Genomic DNA, 17,625 nt, shown 5'->3' with positions numbered 1-17,625 from the left:
ACAGAGGCTGAGAGAGATGAGAGATGTCGTCTTCGGGCCAGATCTCGTTGCCCTCGGAACCACTGAGGCTCTGGTTCCAAACCGAGTCCTGAGAAACGAGTGGATGTGGTGGAGCGAGGCCAGATTACGCGGGATTTCTTAGGCTTTAGGATTTGGGGTGTGGAGTTCCCTGGGGAACTTGCAGGGGTTTTTTGTTTTTGTTTTTTGTATAATTTGCATTTAGTAAAATGTATAATCTTTAATGTACAATTCGATGGCTTTAGATAAATGCTTTTAAAAACACGAATGCAGGGTTAGCGAGATGGTTCAACCGATGACGGCTCCTCACAGTGGAGAGAACATACTCCTGTAAATTGTTTTCTAACCTCCGCATGCGCTTCCACACGCAGACACACTCAAGGTAAATGCCAAAACATTCTAATGCCCGGATATAAGAAAGGAGCCCAGAGACCTGATTTTATGCTTTTGTTTGTTTATACGGGGCCCGGGCATTATTTTGGTTGCCTATATTATTGATGGGGCGACATAGCCGCCTAGATCTTTAGTTTATAGATAGGGCCTTTTAATCTGGTGAGCCTTTGAATAACCAACAGTTCAAAGTGTGGGACCAGGAATGAATCAGGACCTGTACTGTCACAATTCTGTGGTTGTCCAACCTCCAGAGTAACTGAAGTTGAGACCAAGGGAAAACCCTGCCTTTGAGGGCCAACTGTTCTCTGTTCTGGTGCCTTTTGTTAGCAATTTCCTTGGTCTGGAAGGTCCCTACTTTTTTTTCTTTTGGGGGGAGGGGTTTCGAGACAGGGTTTCTTTGTGGCTTTGGAGACTGTCCTGGAACTACTTACTTCTTATAGACCAGGGTGGTCTCAAACTCACAGAGATCCGCCTGCCTCTGCCTCCTGAGTGCTGGGATTAAAGGTGTTCACCACCACCACGCGGCCAGGTCCCTACTTTTTTTGTTTTGTTTTTTTGTTTTTTGAGACAGGGTTTCTCTGTGGCTTTGGAGGCTGACCTGGAACTAGCTCTTATAGACCAGGCTGGTCTCGAACTCACAGAGATCCGCCTGCCTCTGCCTCCCGAGTGCTGGGATTAAAGGCATGCACCACCAACGCCCAGCTCAGGTCCCTACTTTTTCCTTCAGCATTTTCCCCTGACTAGTGTTAGGATGACTTCATCTTTCACCTCTTCCAGGAAACCCCACCTCTAAAGAGACTACTAAATTGGGCTTCCAGTTCCATTGATTACATCATTTCTGCCTGCCCATTCCCCAAAGTTCCTCAGTATAGATCTGAATGGCACAGTACAACTGAGGAAGGTCATGGGAAGATGGATCCCTGCTCCTGGGAAAGTTGTCTGCACATGAGCTTTGGTCTTCAGAACAATAGGATGGAATTTCCAGACGGTCTCAGAGGAGGAACCCATGATCCTAAGAAGCTGAGCAACTGTCCTGGGTGGGAGGAAGGAGCCCAGGCTTCAGAGTTAATCTCACATATTTCATCTCAGGCCCAGGCTTTGCTGTGACCTGTGCAGTCCCTTCTCACTTGCCTCAGTAAAGTAACCTGTAGGAGGTGCTATTACCTTGATGGGAAACTATTATATTGGAATCACACTAGACAAGCTCTGAGAAAGTACCAAGCACATGGCTCTTCCTTTAGAGCAGGAGAAAGGAAGGAGGCAGAAACTATGTCCCATCCCTCCTTACGGAAGCAGATTCAGTATCTCCAGGAGAGAAAGCTGTCACTGGGCCAGTTCCAGTTTTGTTAAAAATAATTTATTTATGAGCCTTACAAAAATACATTGGCAAGAGAAAAATAAAAGTCCTGTAGGAATGGGCAGGTCAATCCTTCCTTCTGGTAGCTCCCTTGAGACCCTGCCAGAGTGGGGGGGAGGAGTCAGGTGAGAGCCCCCAAGCTCAAAGTGGAAGAGGAACAGGTCAGAAAGTAGAGGGCTGGCCTGAGCCCTCCTAGCCATGGGGGCCGACCCAGCAGGCACCTAGGCACAGGGCAAGGGCTGTCCTGGGAGGACAAGGGAGGGAGGAAAAGAGGGAGGGGGCACTGAGGACTTGTCAGGCAGGAGGGCCTGCTCAATCTGTCTCTGAGGTGAGGCCCCTGGGCCGGGGCTGGGGTGGCAGAACTGGGGGGGTGGGATGTCCACCTACAGCCTCGGGGCCTCCTCTGTCTTCTATAGCCATTCCCTGGTCCACCTGAGCAGGCATGTTTGAAATGACTGGGCCAGGGGAAGCTGGGCTGGGGGAGGCTGGTAAACGCCGACTCTGGCGCCGGGCAGGCTGTGGAGGAACAGGGGGTAATGGGGGAGGCACCGTGGGGGCCCGGAGGCTGGTGCCCACCAGACGGCGTGGCAGAGCTTGGGGAATGCCAGGGCTGCTAGAGCCAGGGGGGAGGGGGGGAGCTGGAGGGGATGAGCGTGTACTGGAGGGCTGGGGAGGTGGCATGGTAGGCCGCGCTGGTGCCGGGCGCTTGGCTGTGGAGGAAGTGAAAAAGAGGAAAGTTAGGGGTTCATGTGTCTGTGTATGTTCCTCCTGCAGGGTGGGGGTGGGGTCACTTTCCACAGTGGGTCCTCATCATTTTAAGTGTCTCTTTACTCCTGTGTGGTCCTCAGTATCTCAGCTTACAGTAGATCCCCCAGACCTCACCACAGTTGCACTGTCACCTTTCCCAGTTTTACTGGCTTCAGAGGATTTGTCATCTGAAACGATCTCGCCCATTTTTATCTTACTCGTGCCTCTCCCTAGAACATACGTCCAACATGGCCACTGGTTATAACAGTCTAGGTGTCAAGCAAGCGTGGGGACACATCTGTTGACTATACAAATGTCAGCTGATCCCACTGACACATGGGTCCTGCTTGCCTCTCGGAAGTCCCAGGTCCTTGGGCAAGCTTGGACCTTGTGAGGCAGCTGGGGGGTTCTGGGAGGCTAAGTGGAGCTGAGGCCAAAACTCCCTGGCCCTCTGGACTGGGTTTTCTGGGGTGGCTCATTTGCTCCCATTTCCTCACTGGTGGGATGGGGTGGGAGCCCTACCCTCCCACAGCTGTCAGGGCCAGGTCTGGTGACTCTAGCAGTTCCTGTCTTCCAGGTCCCTGTGTGACCTGCTGCTGCTCTCCTAGCTCTACGCAACACGCCCAGCTCTAAAACCCCTTATCCTCAGGGCCTGCCGGTCAAGGGCTCCCCAGTGATCCGGTCCCCACGTGGATCCCTGGCCTCTTACCTGTCCATTCTGGGCCAGGTTGACATATGAGTGTGCCAAAAGAGCTCAGGAGCCTCCAGGACTCCTCCCAAACTTGTTTTCCCTCTGCCCTTAAATATGGTTTTGGCCCTGTGCTTTGTAGGCCCTGGGCTTCTGGAGGGCTGGACCACCCACCACGCTTACACTGGCTACGTTTCTCTAGCACTTTCTGTATGACGGAGTCTGGCACACTTCCTGAGGTCCCAGCTCACAAAGCTCTTCAACGTCAGGGCAATTACAGTTTATACTGCGCAGGGGGTGCTGAGGCAGGCTGCATTACCTGTCCATGGGATAAGAGCTGGGACCTGGTTAAAGTGCCAGGCAGCAAACCCTGAGCATCTCACTCCTTTTCTCACTATTGCTGGCCTTTCTGGTGCTTAAAGATGTGGGCGGACTGGGGGTCCCGGCTCTCCGGCTCCTCTCCCACACCCACTTACTCCTCCGAGTCATGTCCTCTGCTGATGCGACCATTTCCATGGGGCTCCTGCTGACCTTGGGGGAAGCTGGTTTGGGCAAATCAGACTCTGTCCTGTCAAGGGAAGAAGAGGGGCAACGGTCAAGCTTGGCCATCTCCTAGAATCCAGCATGACTCCCAGCTGTTGGGTGGAAGGGCTTCTCCTCACTGCGTATGACTATCCTTATCCTCATCCCCTTGGTAGATACTTCTTGTATGGGTGAGTCTGTGTCCTGCTTAACTTTGTCAGCCTGACACAACCAAGAGTCACATGGAAAGAGGAGTCTCAACTGAGGGACTGCCCAAATCAGACTGGCCTGTGGGGAGCTGTCTTGATTGCTGATAGATGTAGGCAGGACCAGCTCACAGTGGGGTCGTGCAGTCCCCGGACAATGGTCCTGAGTCATATAAGAAAGCTGGCTGATGGGAGGTGGTGGTTCAGGCCTTTAATTCCAGCACTTGGGAGGCAGAGGTAGGTGATCTCTTTTAAGTTTGAGATCAGTCTGGTCTATAGAGTTCTAGCCAGGGCTACACAGTGAAACCATGTCTTGAAACACCCCCACCAAAAAAAGAAAAAGAAAAAAGAAAAAAAAAAGGTTCCAAAGAGCAGGAGACTTTGACTTTTGGGGCTGCAGAGATGGCTCAGAGGTCTGAGTTCAATTCCCAGCAACCACATGGTGGCTCACAACCATGTGTAATGAGATGTGGTGCCCTCTTCTGGTGTGCAGGCCTACATGCAGGCAGAACACTGTATACATAAAAAAAAAAAGAAAGAAAGAAAGAAAGGAAGAAAGAAAGAAAGAAAGAAAGAAAGAAAGAGAGGAAAGAAGCTGGCTGAGCACCAGTTAGGGCAAGCAAGGCAATGAGTAGCACTCTCCTGCCTCTGCTCTTGCTTGGGACCCATGACAGACTGCTACCTGGAAGTGTAAGCCAAATAAGCTCTTTCCCTCCCAACTTGTTTTGGTCACGGTGTTTATCACAGCAACAGAGATCAATCTAGTAGAAAACCCATGCCTGAGATATAATCTGGGGGACAATTTTTTTTTTTTTTTGAATGTGTGACTTTTTGTTTTTAATAGAAAAAATAAACAAAATCGCAATGATGAAGCCCAGAGGAAGCAAGGTGACTTCTCTGCCTTGGCTTTCCAGGTGATCTTTTTTATTTTTTGAGACTGCCTTGTGCAGCCCAGGCTGGCCTTGAACTTTCCATGTAGGGGAAGATGATTCTGAACTCTTGATCCTTCTGCCTCCACCTCCCCAGTGCTGAGAGTATAGGTAAGTATTACCTTGCCCATTCTGTGCAATGCTGGGGCTTGAACTAGGCAAGTACTCTACTAATTAAGGTGCACCCCCAGAGCTCCATGTCAGAGTGTATGACCAGCAGTGAAAAGTCCATACCAGTCTAGATTCCAAGGGGACCTCCTTTTCCTACCCAACCGTTGCAGTTCTCCACACTGCCCATGCACTGCCTCCTCCGTAGCACACCATGCATCCAGCCTGACATCCCAGGGATGTGGATGGACATGTCTACTCTCCCTCCCCACCCATGGCGAGAAGGGATGAGGGTGGCATATGTCTGCCTCATCTGAGGGAGTCCATGGCCATTGTGTGGGCCACTGAGGACACCTGTCTGTGCCACAAAACCCTGCTCAACTTACAGAATTCGTTACAGGACAGTTATAAATCCCAACCATCCCCTCCCAATCCCCTAAGTTCTCATAGCAATGCCTAGCACACAGTAGGTGCTGTAGAACTAGCCATGCAATGAAGAAGGGACCCTGTTGCCAAGAGCAGGCTGCTCCCACCTACTCCAACCAGTGGGACAAGATCTGCAGGACAAATACCACCATTACATTCCTAAGCCCTCAGAGACAGAGCCCCAGGCCAATGTCTGTGTGGTCAGGAATAGGCTATTCATGCTATTTAGCCCTCACCTTTCCTTCACAGCTGTGGAGGCTGGAACTGGGGTGGCAGCTGGCGTAGGCGCTGCAGCAGGTGGCAATTCCTCTGAGGTCCGTTGGCTACTGACCTTTTCCTGGGGGGCCAGGGCTGAGAAGATGCCTGATACACTGAAATTGATATCTAGAGGCAGAATGAACAGGTGTCAAGTTCAGACCAGTCTGAACCAGAGCTACTCTATTTCCCTGAAATGATGGGATTGCTCTTGGCCTTCCCACTCCCACGGGACAGGCAGGACTGTTCCCATTTTACAGATGAGAAACTAAAGCCCAGAATGAAAAATCAGCTTCTTCTAAGCCACAAGGAGAGTTTGTGAGGCAACCAGCGCCTGAGGCTGGGCTGCAGTCCAGGAACACTGTGGGAGAAGATTTAGAGATGACAGAAGAAAGGACATCACCTCCAGGGAAGAGCGTTTCTGCGTTCTGTATTAGCGCTTCAACCACACCCACCACCTGAATTGAGGACACAGAGGCTGCATCCAGTTGGGTCTGGTCCCTGGCACAAAAGAGAAGCAAGAGTTTTAGTGACCCTAACATTGTGTGACTCTGCTGGGCATGGTCGACGGCACACGAACAGCTCACATACCCCATCTCCCACTCCTTCACCTATGACAGACATCACTAATCAATTCTGGGCTCTTTCTCCACGGTTCTTGGATTGATTGCCCCAACTAAGCAACTACAATTCAGCACATAGGGCGACACCTTGTCACCTGTCTGTGGCCTGGAAAGTAATGATAATGCTCATGTATCAATGCATCTTACAGTTTGCATCTAATCCCTTCAGCAACTCCCCTCAGAATGTACGCAGTCTCTCCAAGGGCCATGTCTGCAAGGTTGGGAGTAAGACTTAAATCATCCCTCGTGGTTTCCAGCACCTGCACCAGGTCAGCACATAGGTGCCCCATTGCTATTACCCTGGTCCCTCAGGCTGCTCCTCATAGCAGCTTCAGTATTAAGAACTGCTCAACACACTGCAGAGATAGGGAACTTAGGCCTGGGGAAAGTAGGGGCCAGTGACTGGCTGGGGGACAGGCTTCTTGTGTTCGCGGCCCTCACCCTTCCTTCTCAGGAGGCCATAGCAGGTTGGGCCCCAAGACAATGGCGATGTTGCTGGGTGTCATCTTGTTCACTTCTTGCTCCTCTGCCAGCAGTGCCAGGAACTTCATCAGGTACCTGGATGGGTGGGAGAGGGTCATAAATGCTCGCCAATGCCCTTAAAGGCCTGAGAACTTCCTACCCTAGGGTTTCCAGAGGGGAACAGATACCACACTGCACGGCTAAGTTTTTACTAGCTATGTTCCCTGATCTAGTGTTTGTGGGAGGAGAACCAAGCTGAGAATTTTCTGGCTGACACAGGCAGTGGGGCCTGTCTCTAGTGCTGACCACTAGAACTGAATGTCCAGGGTCAGAGGGTGGAAGCGGCGGGGTCTGAAGCCAGGCAATCTGGCTCCACTGGTTCAAGAGGTTTTGTTTGTTTGCTTGCTTTTTGAGACAAGGTCTCATAGCCTAGCTTGGCCTCGAACTCTCTATAGCCAAGGATGACCCTGAAGTTCTGACCCTTATGCTTTCTAAAACTCAGGCATGCATCACCTCCCCTTCTCATCCCTCCTCCCCCAGTTTATAGCGTGCTAGGTGTACCAGGTAAGTACTCCACTGACAGCCACATCCCCAGCCTGACTATCTTTGATTAAGATAGGGTCTCACTCTGAAGCCCAGACTGGCCTCAAACTCAGCCTCCCTTATGCTGGCATTATAGGCATGAGCCACTGCATCTGCCAAGATTTGTATGTTGTAGGATACAGTTTAATATAAAACACAGGACCAGGACATTGTTACGATAAATTATAAACTAAATAGAAACCTCCCAAAGGAAAGGGAAGTGTTTTGCTTTTATCTTCACAGGAAAACTCATCTCCAGAAGGCAAAGGACACTGCATGGGTAGATACTTAAGAAGAGAAGGTAGCTATAACCATCAAACAAAAGGAACGTGCCATACGGTAAACTTTACAGCTGTCTCTCAGAGAACTCTATTTCTCGTTATTTCCTAGTCCCTATTCAATTAAACCAATGCTGGATTTAGAGGTGGATTTGGCTTTCCTCCTCTAAAATCAAGCACGTTGTTTAACTGTAGAGTTTCTGTATTGTATCAAGACATCACAAGTGAGGTTCTGTGCTCAGCCACAATACAGGGCTAGAATCAAAACCAAAAGCTTTTGTGGGGCTGGGTAGGGGTGGGCCAGGGCTCACCTGAGGTTGCTGAAGTTCTCTTGAGGCAGGCGGCTGCAAACATCACGGAGGGCCTCCAGGCGAGCCCCAGGCTCCTTCAGGCTGAAAAGGGACAGTCACAAATGAGCCAGCCCACGGCCACATTTTTAGAGCTTTTATTTCCCTACGCCCCTCATGCCCACATCCTCACCTGGCTGCTCTCATCCAGTCATCATAGAGGTCAGAGGTCATCAGGGGCTCTGGCAGCTCCCGGAGATAGGACTTAAGGGCACCTGAAACAAGGCCAGGGGAAGGTCTAAGGCAGCTCCCAACTCCCACTTCTATATGTCCAAGGATCCAGCTCTCTCCACACTGAAGGAACCTCCAGCCTGTATTCTTACTAACATGTCTAAGTCTGATAGTTTCTTTGGGTCACAGGCCCTTTTAACATAGTACTTAGCAAGACTGTCCTTAAATAAATAAATAAATAAATAAATAAATAAATAAATAAGAAAAAAGCAGCACATACATTTCAGAGGGTTCATCACAGATCTGCTTTAGGAACTCCTAAGCATCCCAAGGTGTCTCTTTGGTAGCATATCAGGCCTATAAGCCAAACTCTGATAGTGTTACCTTAGGCAGCTCTGCCATTCCCACCTTCTGTCTAGAGCTCCCAGGGGATGAGGTACCTGCCACAGCATGGGGGTCTGAGCAGAACTCCTCTAGGCTGTGGGGATCTGAGGCCATTGTCTGCTTGAGACGCTTCAGCACAGAGGCCCCAGCAGCCAGACGGAAGAGGCCCTGGGGTGCAAGAAGGGACAGGCTGTGTGTCACAGAGGGTGAGACAGGAGCAGGCTGCTGGCCCTCAGTGTCCCCATTGGACTGGTGGTCACAGTAGGCATCATGTTGTCTACAGACCCCCTCTGACTACCAAGGTCTGGAATTCTGAGCACAGGGAGAGTTGGGAAACGGCAGGTTGTGTGTGAGGGACTGGGAAAACTGTAGGAACACAAGTCTCATGATGGGTGGAAGGGGAAGGAATCTCAGTAAGATTGGTGGGGAGCCTGCAATCTACTCGTGGTTGGGTAATTTTCCACCCAGGAGTCTAGCTTCAGGAAAGGGCCAACATGTGACAAGGACTGGACTGAGGACCCCCAGTTCCTCATGTGATTCTGAGCACATTTACTCTTTGCCTCTGTCTTCCCCTTGCCAAAGAGAGCCAATGAGAACCCTCACTCACACCCAGGGCTACTGGGACTAGTAAATGGAGCAAGGACTGCTCATTAGTTAGCTGGGGTACAGTGCCAGGCCCCTGAAATGCCATTCGGTGAGTCAGTTTGGCAATGGAGGTTATGCCTCCCTGAGAGGGGAGCTATGGATACCAGCATGGGGCCCGTCACACCACACCCGCCCCCCATGCCTCAGCTCTCACCTCCTCCTGCATACCCTCTGATAACAGCATTAGGACGCACGCCTCGATGGGCAGGGCGATGTCACGGCCTAGCTCTTCCAGGTGGGTTCTCAGGGACACCCCATATACCCTGGAGATGGGGGCAGCCACCATCAAGGGGGAGAGATCTGTGGAAATGAGACACATCAGTGGCCCAGTTCTTCCTGCCCCAGGCAGTAGGGCCAGGGCAGACAGGGCATCTCCAGGAATCCACCTTCCACACACAGCCATATAGCCTACCTCTGGCTACCCACCTCCACTGCCCTCCCTAGTCCACAGTCCAACCTTCTAGAAGGTCTCTTGGCTCCCATCCTGTTCTTTTTTCCATAGCAGCAGAAAGTATCCACAAAGACCTAATCCTGCCCTCTCCCAACTCCCATCTCATCTATGGCTCCCTTCTGCCTTTCAGGATAAGGAGAAAACCGGTTTTTGTTTCTATTTTTCCAGACAGGGTATCCTGGCTGTCCAAGAACTCTCATAGGCTGGCTTTGAATTCAGAGATCCACCTGTCCCTGCCTCCTGAGTGCCAGTATTAAAGGTGTTCACCATCATGCCTGACTAAGGAGCAAACTTTTACAGAACTCCAAGTATACTAGAGTAGAGGTGTGAGGCTGGCTCACTCATGTCCCCACCTGCTTGGCTGTGGTTGTCCCTCAGCTCAGCTAGGGCCGTGTCCAGGGAGGTCAGTGACCTGCGATGGTAATCAGCCTGAATCTCCAGGAGCTGTGGGGACAAACAGACACCCACCATCTCTTGAGAGTCCCAGAAGTCCTCCCCTGTGGCATCCACCCCAAGTTTCAGGTGGCTGGAGCTGGGCCTTGGACTCACATGAATGAAGTAGTTAGCATATGAGTCCTCCTTGGTGGTAAAGTGGTACAGGTCAGCCAAGTACTCATCCTTGGGGACAGAGGGGAGAGGACAGGTGAGGGTAGGGGTCTGGCAGGGAAGCTGACAACTGGAGGGTTAGGAACCTGCTCAGAGCTGAAGAGCTGTACATGGAAGGTCCCAGTCAGCTTTCTCTCTTGGCCGGGGTCTACACTTGGGGCTTGCCCACAAGATCACCACCTCATATTCTTGAGACTTTATGGCTTCCAGTTCTTTACATTGGGTTCTCAGATCCTTAGTGCAATGTGTTCTTATTCATCATGCAACCATTCTTTACCCTTCATTCACTCACATGAACACCATTCAGTTACTCAGCAAACACCACTCATCCATTCATCCACTTACCCAGAAAACACCACCCTATTCTCTCAAAAATCATTCATCATACACATGCTATTCATTCATTCATTCACTCACCAAACACCGCTCATTCATTCACTCAGTAGACACTGAGAGTTCAAACACCCATATCCCAGCTGTTAATACACATGATGAGGATGGCAGAGGCTCTAGGCAGTGCTCCACTACATGACCCCTAACTGTCTGGATTTAAAACTCAGGGCTGCCGTGGTCAGTCTGGTGTCTTCTCTGAGCCTCAATCTTCCCATCTGTAAAATGGACAGGATACCCAAACCTATCACTATTCACAGATCCTAAGTGACCTCACCTTGCACTGCTCCACCTTCTTCTTTAGCTCCTCCTCTTCTTCCTTCAGTGTCTCCACCTTGTTGGCAGTGGTGATGTGGCTGTGACTGCTTGGGCCACCACCCAGGCCTTGACTGCTCCCTGAGTTCTTGGCTGCCTGGCTGAGCCTGAGGAGGGTCCCAAGGTGGGTGGTCACTGGCCCCATTGCATAGCCATTGCTAAGTGTCCCCTCCATACACGTAATCACACAGGACTCTAGGGTTTATAGAGGCAAAATAGAACTTCCTTGGGCCTCTGCCCAGACTAGGCCAAAGCGCTGTAGAGCTCCCTCTGGTGGTGTTCCTGGTGATTACAGCTACCCAGCTCCAGAATGCAGAATAGAAGTCCTACAGCTATATAAGGACCTTGGAAAGTGGTGGTTTTCCTAGTTTGGGGGTCACCTGTGGCACAAGGGAGCACATGCACACCCTCACACATATATGCCTTTTACCACATGTGTTCCCAAGGACCAGCACGGTCACAGTACCCAAAGAACCCTGCAGAGCCCTACTACGATTTGACCTAGGTTCAGGTGCCTACCTGCTCTTGAGTGTGTTCCAGTCGGACACCAACTTCTGCAGGCTCTTCTTGTGCTTGAGGATGGCAGGCAGCTCCTCCTGAGGTAGGCACAGGGAGGGTTCAGGAGTCTGGATGGGCAGGGCAGGGGGTACAGGAGTCCAGGGAAGCTGGGGCTGGGGGACAGGGTCACCTCGCTCAGTCTGCTGAGCGGCTGCAGGACATCTCTCTCCAGGGTCATCTCGAACTCAGCCAAGATTCGGGCCAGCTGGTTCTGGATGGCGCAGCTCATCTCTAAGGCCTTCCTGTGGACAGAGAGCACAATGGGCCAAAGCTCCCCTGTCCCCTCACCTCCACCTAGAACACCCTGCCTCTCCATTCTCAGGTCTCACTGACCTGGACGTTTGATCACAGATTGGTTGTTCTTTTGAGGTGGACAATCTGGCTGCTCTGACCCCCTCATTGCTTCCTGGAACCCTCTCTAGTGAACAGCCAGGCCCCATCCATGCTCACCCCATGCTGGAGTCAGGATCCAGTTCTTTGAAGCTTTCAGCCATCGTGGTGGAAAGAGCCATGAGAGGGAGCTTCTTCTGCAGGGAGGGTGGGGTGGGCAAGCAATCGTAGTTTACCAGTCTCCTCCACCCAACCTGAGCCGGGATCACCTGGCCATACCCACACACCAGCAGAGGGAGGAGCCAACCATTCAGAAACTGGATGAGGTGTGTGTGTGTGTGTGTGTGTGTGTGTCTGTCTGTCTGTCTGTCTGTCGCCTCACACACTCACACACAAGATCTCCCACCTACTACCTAGGGTCCCTCTCTTCACCGAACTAGGCAAGAAGAAATGATCAATCCCAGGAAGACCAGGGAACTACCAAGCAGAGAGAGGGAGCAGGAAGCTGTCACAAGGTCACACCATTGCAAAGAGAAGAGCTGGCCTGTGGCTAGGGGTAAGATGACCCTCCTTCCCTACCTCAGGGCATAGGTGGCTAATCCAGCCACCACCTAGCTCAAACTTTCCAAGGCTGCCTATTGCCTCACACCCAGGCCCTTCTAAGGGAAAGCAGAGACTTGCCTGCTACCTTCAGAGCACTTCAGAACACTTCAATGTTGTCCAAGTCCCTGGGATTGGGACTGGATAGTTGTGAACCATGTGGGTGGTGGGAACCCAACCCAGGTCTCTACAGGAGCAAGTGCTTTTGCTGAGCCAACCCTCCAGCTCCAACCATAGGAATTTTTAAACATCCCTTTACTTCCACCTGGAGTTTGGAGAATACGACACACTACATTTTACAATCAGAGGGACCACAGGGTCACTTTTGCCACTTGTTAGCTGTGTGACCTTGTGTTAGTAAATTTAGGTCTTGGGCTTCCGATTACACACAAGTGACTTATACAAGAGACTTGCCAGGGCTGTTGGGGAGACAATGGTTAGCCATCTTAGCAACAGTCTGGCAGGAGTAATACATGCTGCCTGTAGAGTAACAGTGAGTGAGCATCCTCATCCAGCTCAAACGCTGCTCCAGCCACCTAGAAGGCCTGGGGGTGTGCTGGTTGGTAGCAAACCCAGAGAGCCTCATTCCCACCCCATCCCTCACCACTCACTCAGGCCCCTCCTCCTGGTGACCCCCACTTACGACCCGCTTGTCCATGTCAGCCCCGCTTTGGCCCTGGAGACAAGCCTGCAGCCGTTTGTGAACATTATGGGCTGCTCGCTTAGCAGGCTCCAAGCGCTGCTCCACCTGGGAGGCATAGGGAGGGACACGTACTGTAGACTGTAAGGGGTGATTGCTCTGTTGTCTCCCCCTGAGCAAGAATCATTTTTCTCTTCCCTCCTGGGGCTCCCCTGGCCAGCAGGGAATGACTCAACTAGGCCCGGACTGTTGTCCCCGCCTGTCAGCCTGTCAGCCTCGATACTGACAGCCTGCACAGACCTGCCTCCCAGCCCAGCCCAGCCCAGCCCAGCCCGCCCAGGCACGTACCTGCAGAAGGTCCTCACCCAAGAACTCGGCAGTCTCTGGGGTGCTGTGGGGGAAGAGGGGCTTCTGCTGAGTCCTCTGGGTTAGGAAACACACTGCCTCCCACTATCCCCTGCATATGGCACCTGGGCCTGGGTTGTTTCCAGGACCACCAAGCTTGGGTGGCCTGTCTGCACCGCAGTTGGAGCACATTCCATGGGTTTTAGAGGATGCACGTCTGCTTCCTCCTCCACCCACGGCTGTGCTGGGAGAGGGTGTTCCCATGACACCAAAAGGACAGGAGGGAGCTACCCAGGGCTCAACTTTGGGACATGGAGGCAAAGTTTCCCTTGTCCCATCCCCCAAATTGTTTGCCTGTCCCGGAAAGAGGAGGCCTAGGCTGGCCCCCCAGAACGGGAAGTGTGGAAGCTGGCCTCCGGGGTGGTCAGGCCCACAGGCACAATATTGGACTGCAACTGTGGACAGGTCCCGGGACTCTGCCCAGGGACACATAGGCACATGGGTTCACAGCAAAGTGGCCTGGCTTCGTATATGCACGCAGGTGTCTATGTCATTGAAGGATTGGGTCAAGTTTCTGGGCCCAAAGAATGGGGAACTCCCAGGCTGGGGAAGAGGAGCAGAGAGAAAAGCTCCAAGAAACTCCCCAAACTTCCGCTCCCCTAGTTCTGGAGCTGGGGACCGAAGAGACCAGAGAGCGCCTCTACCTGAGCCTTCGAAAAGCAGAAGCAGGACTTTGCTGTAGGAGGCCCCTGGGCTGGGGGAGGGGACGGACACCCAGCGCGGAGCAGGCCACTCCTCCCCAAGCCAGAACACCGCCAGTCCCTTCCTCCATGGTCTGGGGCCCCCGATCGGCTCTGTTCCTCCCCAACCCTGCAGTTAGAGGTGGTTAACTGTTCCCATTGTCCGGAGGGGACCAATGAGGCTCTCCGGGCAGCGTCCAGGCTCAGGGCGCATTCTGCTCTCCTTAGCCTTTCCAACGAGGAATGGAGGTGCCTTTCCCCGCAAAGGCCAGCTGTGCCTGTGCGACCACAGTGGCTTCAGACGCCAGGAAGCGAGGTCAGGGCTCTGGCATACAAGGGGGCCGCTGACCAGAAGTCCCCGACCCCACTCTCCTGCACCCGCTCAGGTCCTGCTGGGTGACAGCAGGGCTAGAAGGGGGTGACACTCACCGTCCCAAGCTGCCCGTATGGGCCAGCTGCCGCATGCGGTGCAGTTGCCTCTTCATCATCTTGAGTCCGGGCTGGGGGCTGAAGGGTCACCGTGGGGGTCGAGGCTGGCAGCCCCTGGCCCAGCCGGCTTCCCCGCGCGATTCGCCCCGGATGGGTGGGCGGCGCTCTGGCTTCCTGGGCCGGCGCGCTCCTCTGGCTGGCGCTGGCGCTGGCGCTCTCCTCCCCCGCTCACGACTCCGCCCCCGGCCCCCAGGTCACTCCTCTCTCCAAGTTTGGTGTCCCGCTCTTTCGCAGCTTCCGGGCCCCAACGACCCCCGACCGGTCGCCTGGCGAGTGTCTGTTGGTCTGTCTCTCTGCTGTACGCAGGTTGAGTGCGGCTCCTCCTTCCCGTACCCTGCCCCGCTGTGGTGGCCGGTGGCGGGAAGCAGGTAAGCCGCTCCTGCCACCGCCGCCCTGGGTATAAACAACCTTTGCTCTCTTAAAGGGAAAAGAAGGCTCCGTGCCTTGAAGGGACAGGCCTTCAGGACCTGTACAGGCTAGTCACTAGGGGATGCTCCTTGGAGACTTCTTCCCTTATACCATTCCCTGGCCATATCTCATGCCTGCTGGACCACTAGCTGGGAACCTGGACTACCTGGTCCCCAAAGTTCCTCATTCACTGTGTTCCTCATAGTGGCTTGATGGGACAACTGTCCTGGACCAGCCCATGACACAGGGTAAACAAGATACCCCGGCCTGCTCCTCAGCCTTAGATCTCCTCCACTTTAAGGGTCCTCAGCTTGGATGGTTCTATTTGTAAAGCTCTTTCTCATTCCTCCTGGCAAAAGTCCCTGATCCCTGTCCTTCCTTCTTGTTAGGCACTCACTGGTATGGGGTGCTGCTCTGAACCCTCAAGACCAATAGAAGTTTTCTTTTTGGAACGTGCCGCTGAAAACCAGCCTGTACATACAGTAGATGTTCATAACCGGTAGTTACTACAGGGCAAGAGAGCCTGTGGGCAACAGCGCGCTGACTCCGGGGGAGGGGAGGCTACAGGAAACCCTGAGCACTGCACCACACTTTGTAAGTTTCAGTTCAGAGCCCATACCACTTGAGCACCTACTGTGTGGGCCCCTTTACTGTTCAAGAAGTCCTATTGAAGCACGGTGGTGGTGGCACTCGCCTTTAATCCCAGGCAGAGGCAGGTGGTTCTCTGTGAGTCCAAGGTCAACCTGGTCTACAGAGCGAGTTCCAGGATAGCCAGGGCTACAAAAAGAAACCCTGTCTCGGAAAGCAAAACAAAAGAAACCCTATTGAAGATGGGAGGAGCCCAGAGGGGTCCCTGAAGCTGCCCCTGCAAGGGCCAGAACATCCTGTCTCCGAGCAGCCCCCCATCACTGGAATCCCAGCTCGGTGGGTGAAGATATGAGATGGCAGGCCAGGTTCCTTCCCTATCTCATTTCCCAATGGGAAGGCTTCTGGCCAGTGATTGGAGAAGAAGTGGCTAAAGACCCCTTGAGAGGGTCCAGCCTTGAGGTACACTGATGAGACACTAGAGCAGTGTAGACCTCACCTCCTAACACGAGACTTAGGATGCCTTGTTTCTGGTCCTGGACCCTTTGCTTTCCCACCATCCAGGTCCTACCCAGAACATTCTTGTGGTTCAGTTTTCCCTGACTTGGCAATGGGCACACTGCTGGGTGAGCCAGCAATTCCCAAGCCAGCAGCTTGGCTCCAGATGTCATCTTCTTGCCTCTAGGGAGGTCTCTGAACTCCATGGTGCTTCTGCCTTTGCGTCCAGGGCTTGTCAAGCTATCAGGCTTCTTGGCTGGTCTGGAAGTTCCCTGAGGATGGGGCTGGCTTATACCCTATGCCTCCTAGGCTTGTCCAGGCTAGTCCCGACTCTAGCCTGGGGAAGGGACAGCTCCTTGGGCCCAAAAGCAGGTTTGTTTTGTTTTGTTTTATATTATGTATACAGTGTTCCGCCTGCACATATGCCTGTTGGCCAGAAGAGGGCATCATTACAGATGGTTGTGAGCCACCATTTGGTTGCTGGGAACTGAACTCAGATTTCTGGAAGAACACCCAGTGCTCTTAACCTCTGAGACATCTCTCCAATCCTTTTTTTTTTTTTTTTTTTTTTTTTGTTGCTGTTTTTTAGAAATGACCAGACTATATTACCAAGCCAGCCTCCAGTCCCTAGCTCTAGCTTTCCCTGCAGCCAGACCCAGTGGCCTTCTGGGTCTGACCAGATATGCTACTGTGCTTCTTGGCTGGGTGACCTTGTAAGGAAGGTCCTCCTTTGTCACACTTGTTGAATCATAGAAGATTGGAAGCCCCGAAGGTTGGATCATAGGCTATTCCTTCAAAGAATGTTGTAATCAGAAAGTTTTGATTAGTGCGTGCTGGGATCATGACTAGGTTGGGTTCTCTTTTGTGGGGGTGGGTATTTTGGTTTTGTACTAGGGATCAAACCCAAGGCTTTGTGCTGCTTGGCAGGTGCTCCACCACTGAGTCCTAGCCTCAATCTCTTTTTTATTTTTACTTCTTAAAGATTTGTTTATTATGTACACAGTGTTCTGTCTGCATGTTCTGCCAGAAGAGGGCACCAGATATCATTACAGATGATTGTGAGCCACCATGTGGTTGCTGGGAATTGCATCCAGGACCTCTGGAAGAGCAGCCAGTGCTCCCTCTTAACCATCTCTCCAGCCCCTCTTCTTTACTTTTTAAATTTTTAGAAAAGTTTTTCAATATAAAGTTTATCTGTGTAGTTCTGGCTGTTCTGGAACTCACTCTGTAGACTAGGTTGGCCTCAAACTCACAGAGATATACTTGCCTCTGTCTCCCCAAGTTCCAGTGCTGGGATTAAAGGCATGAAACACCACCGCCAAGCTGAAAATTAAAAATTTTTAAATTTCATTTCATTTCATGTGTACAGTCGTTTTGCCTGCATGTAGGTTTGTGTATCATGAATGTGCAGTGCCTGTGGAAGGCAGAAAACAGTATTGAATGCCCTGGAACTGGAACTATAGATCACTGTGAGCCACCATGTGGGTGGTGGGACTTGAACTTGGTTCTCTGGAAAAGCAACCTTTACC

The 17,625-nt window shown here is 52.3% G+C and overlaps 1 protein-coding gene across 4 annotated transcripts; it reads right to left on the bottom strand.

Moving 5' to 3' along the window:
• Nucleotides 1–1,746: 1,746 nt before the first annotated feature.
• On the bottom strand, nucleotides 1,747–14,750 carry Sh3bp1 (SH3 domain binding protein 1). Of its 4 annotated transcripts, none has more exons than XM_027403966.2 (18): nucleotides 14,546–14,750; nucleotides 13,380–13,422; nucleotides 13,035–13,139; nucleotides 11,912–11,988; nucleotides 11,592–11,703; nucleotides 11,423–11,499; nucleotides 10,866–11,010; nucleotides 10,142–10,210; nucleotides 9,946–10,063; nucleotides 9,296–9,441; nucleotides 8,553–8,664; nucleotides 8,075–8,156; nucleotides 7,906–7,986; nucleotides 6,714–6,830; nucleotides 6,053–6,150; nucleotides 5,631–5,778; nucleotides 3,680–3,771; nucleotides 1,747–2,478 (listed from the first exon to the last, which is right to left on the bottom strand). In XM_027403966.2, exons 1-18 carry the CDS (start codon nucleotides 14,602–14,604, stop codon nucleotides 2,081–2,083), a joined length of 2,079 nt encoding a protein of 692 aa, XP_027259767.1. In that variant the 5' UTR covers nucleotides 14,605–14,750; the 3' UTR covers nucleotides 1,747–2,080. The 4 variants fall into 4 exon arrangements, with proteins under 4 accessions (XP_027259767.1, XP_027259770.1, XP_027259769.1 ...); XM_027403969.2 differs by having other exon boundaries at nucleotides 1,747–1,867; nucleotides 9,946–10,036; XM_027403967.2 differs by having other exon boundaries at nucleotides 2,081–2,478; nucleotides 9,946–10,036.
• Between the last annotated feature and the right edge of the window lie 2,875 nt (nucleotides 14,751–17,625).

Source organism: Cricetulus griseus, chromosome 2, assembly GCF_003668045.3.
Source record: "Cricetulus griseus strain 17A/GY chromosome 2, alternate assembly CriGri-PICRH-1.0, whole genome shotgun sequence".
Taxonomy (NCBI): domain Eukaryota; kingdom Metazoa; phylum Chordata; class Mammalia; order Rodentia; family Cricetidae; genus Cricetulus; species Cricetulus griseus.
The sequence above is the reverse complement of the archived record's forward strand: the minus strand, read 5'-3'. Positions and strand labels throughout refer to the sequence as shown.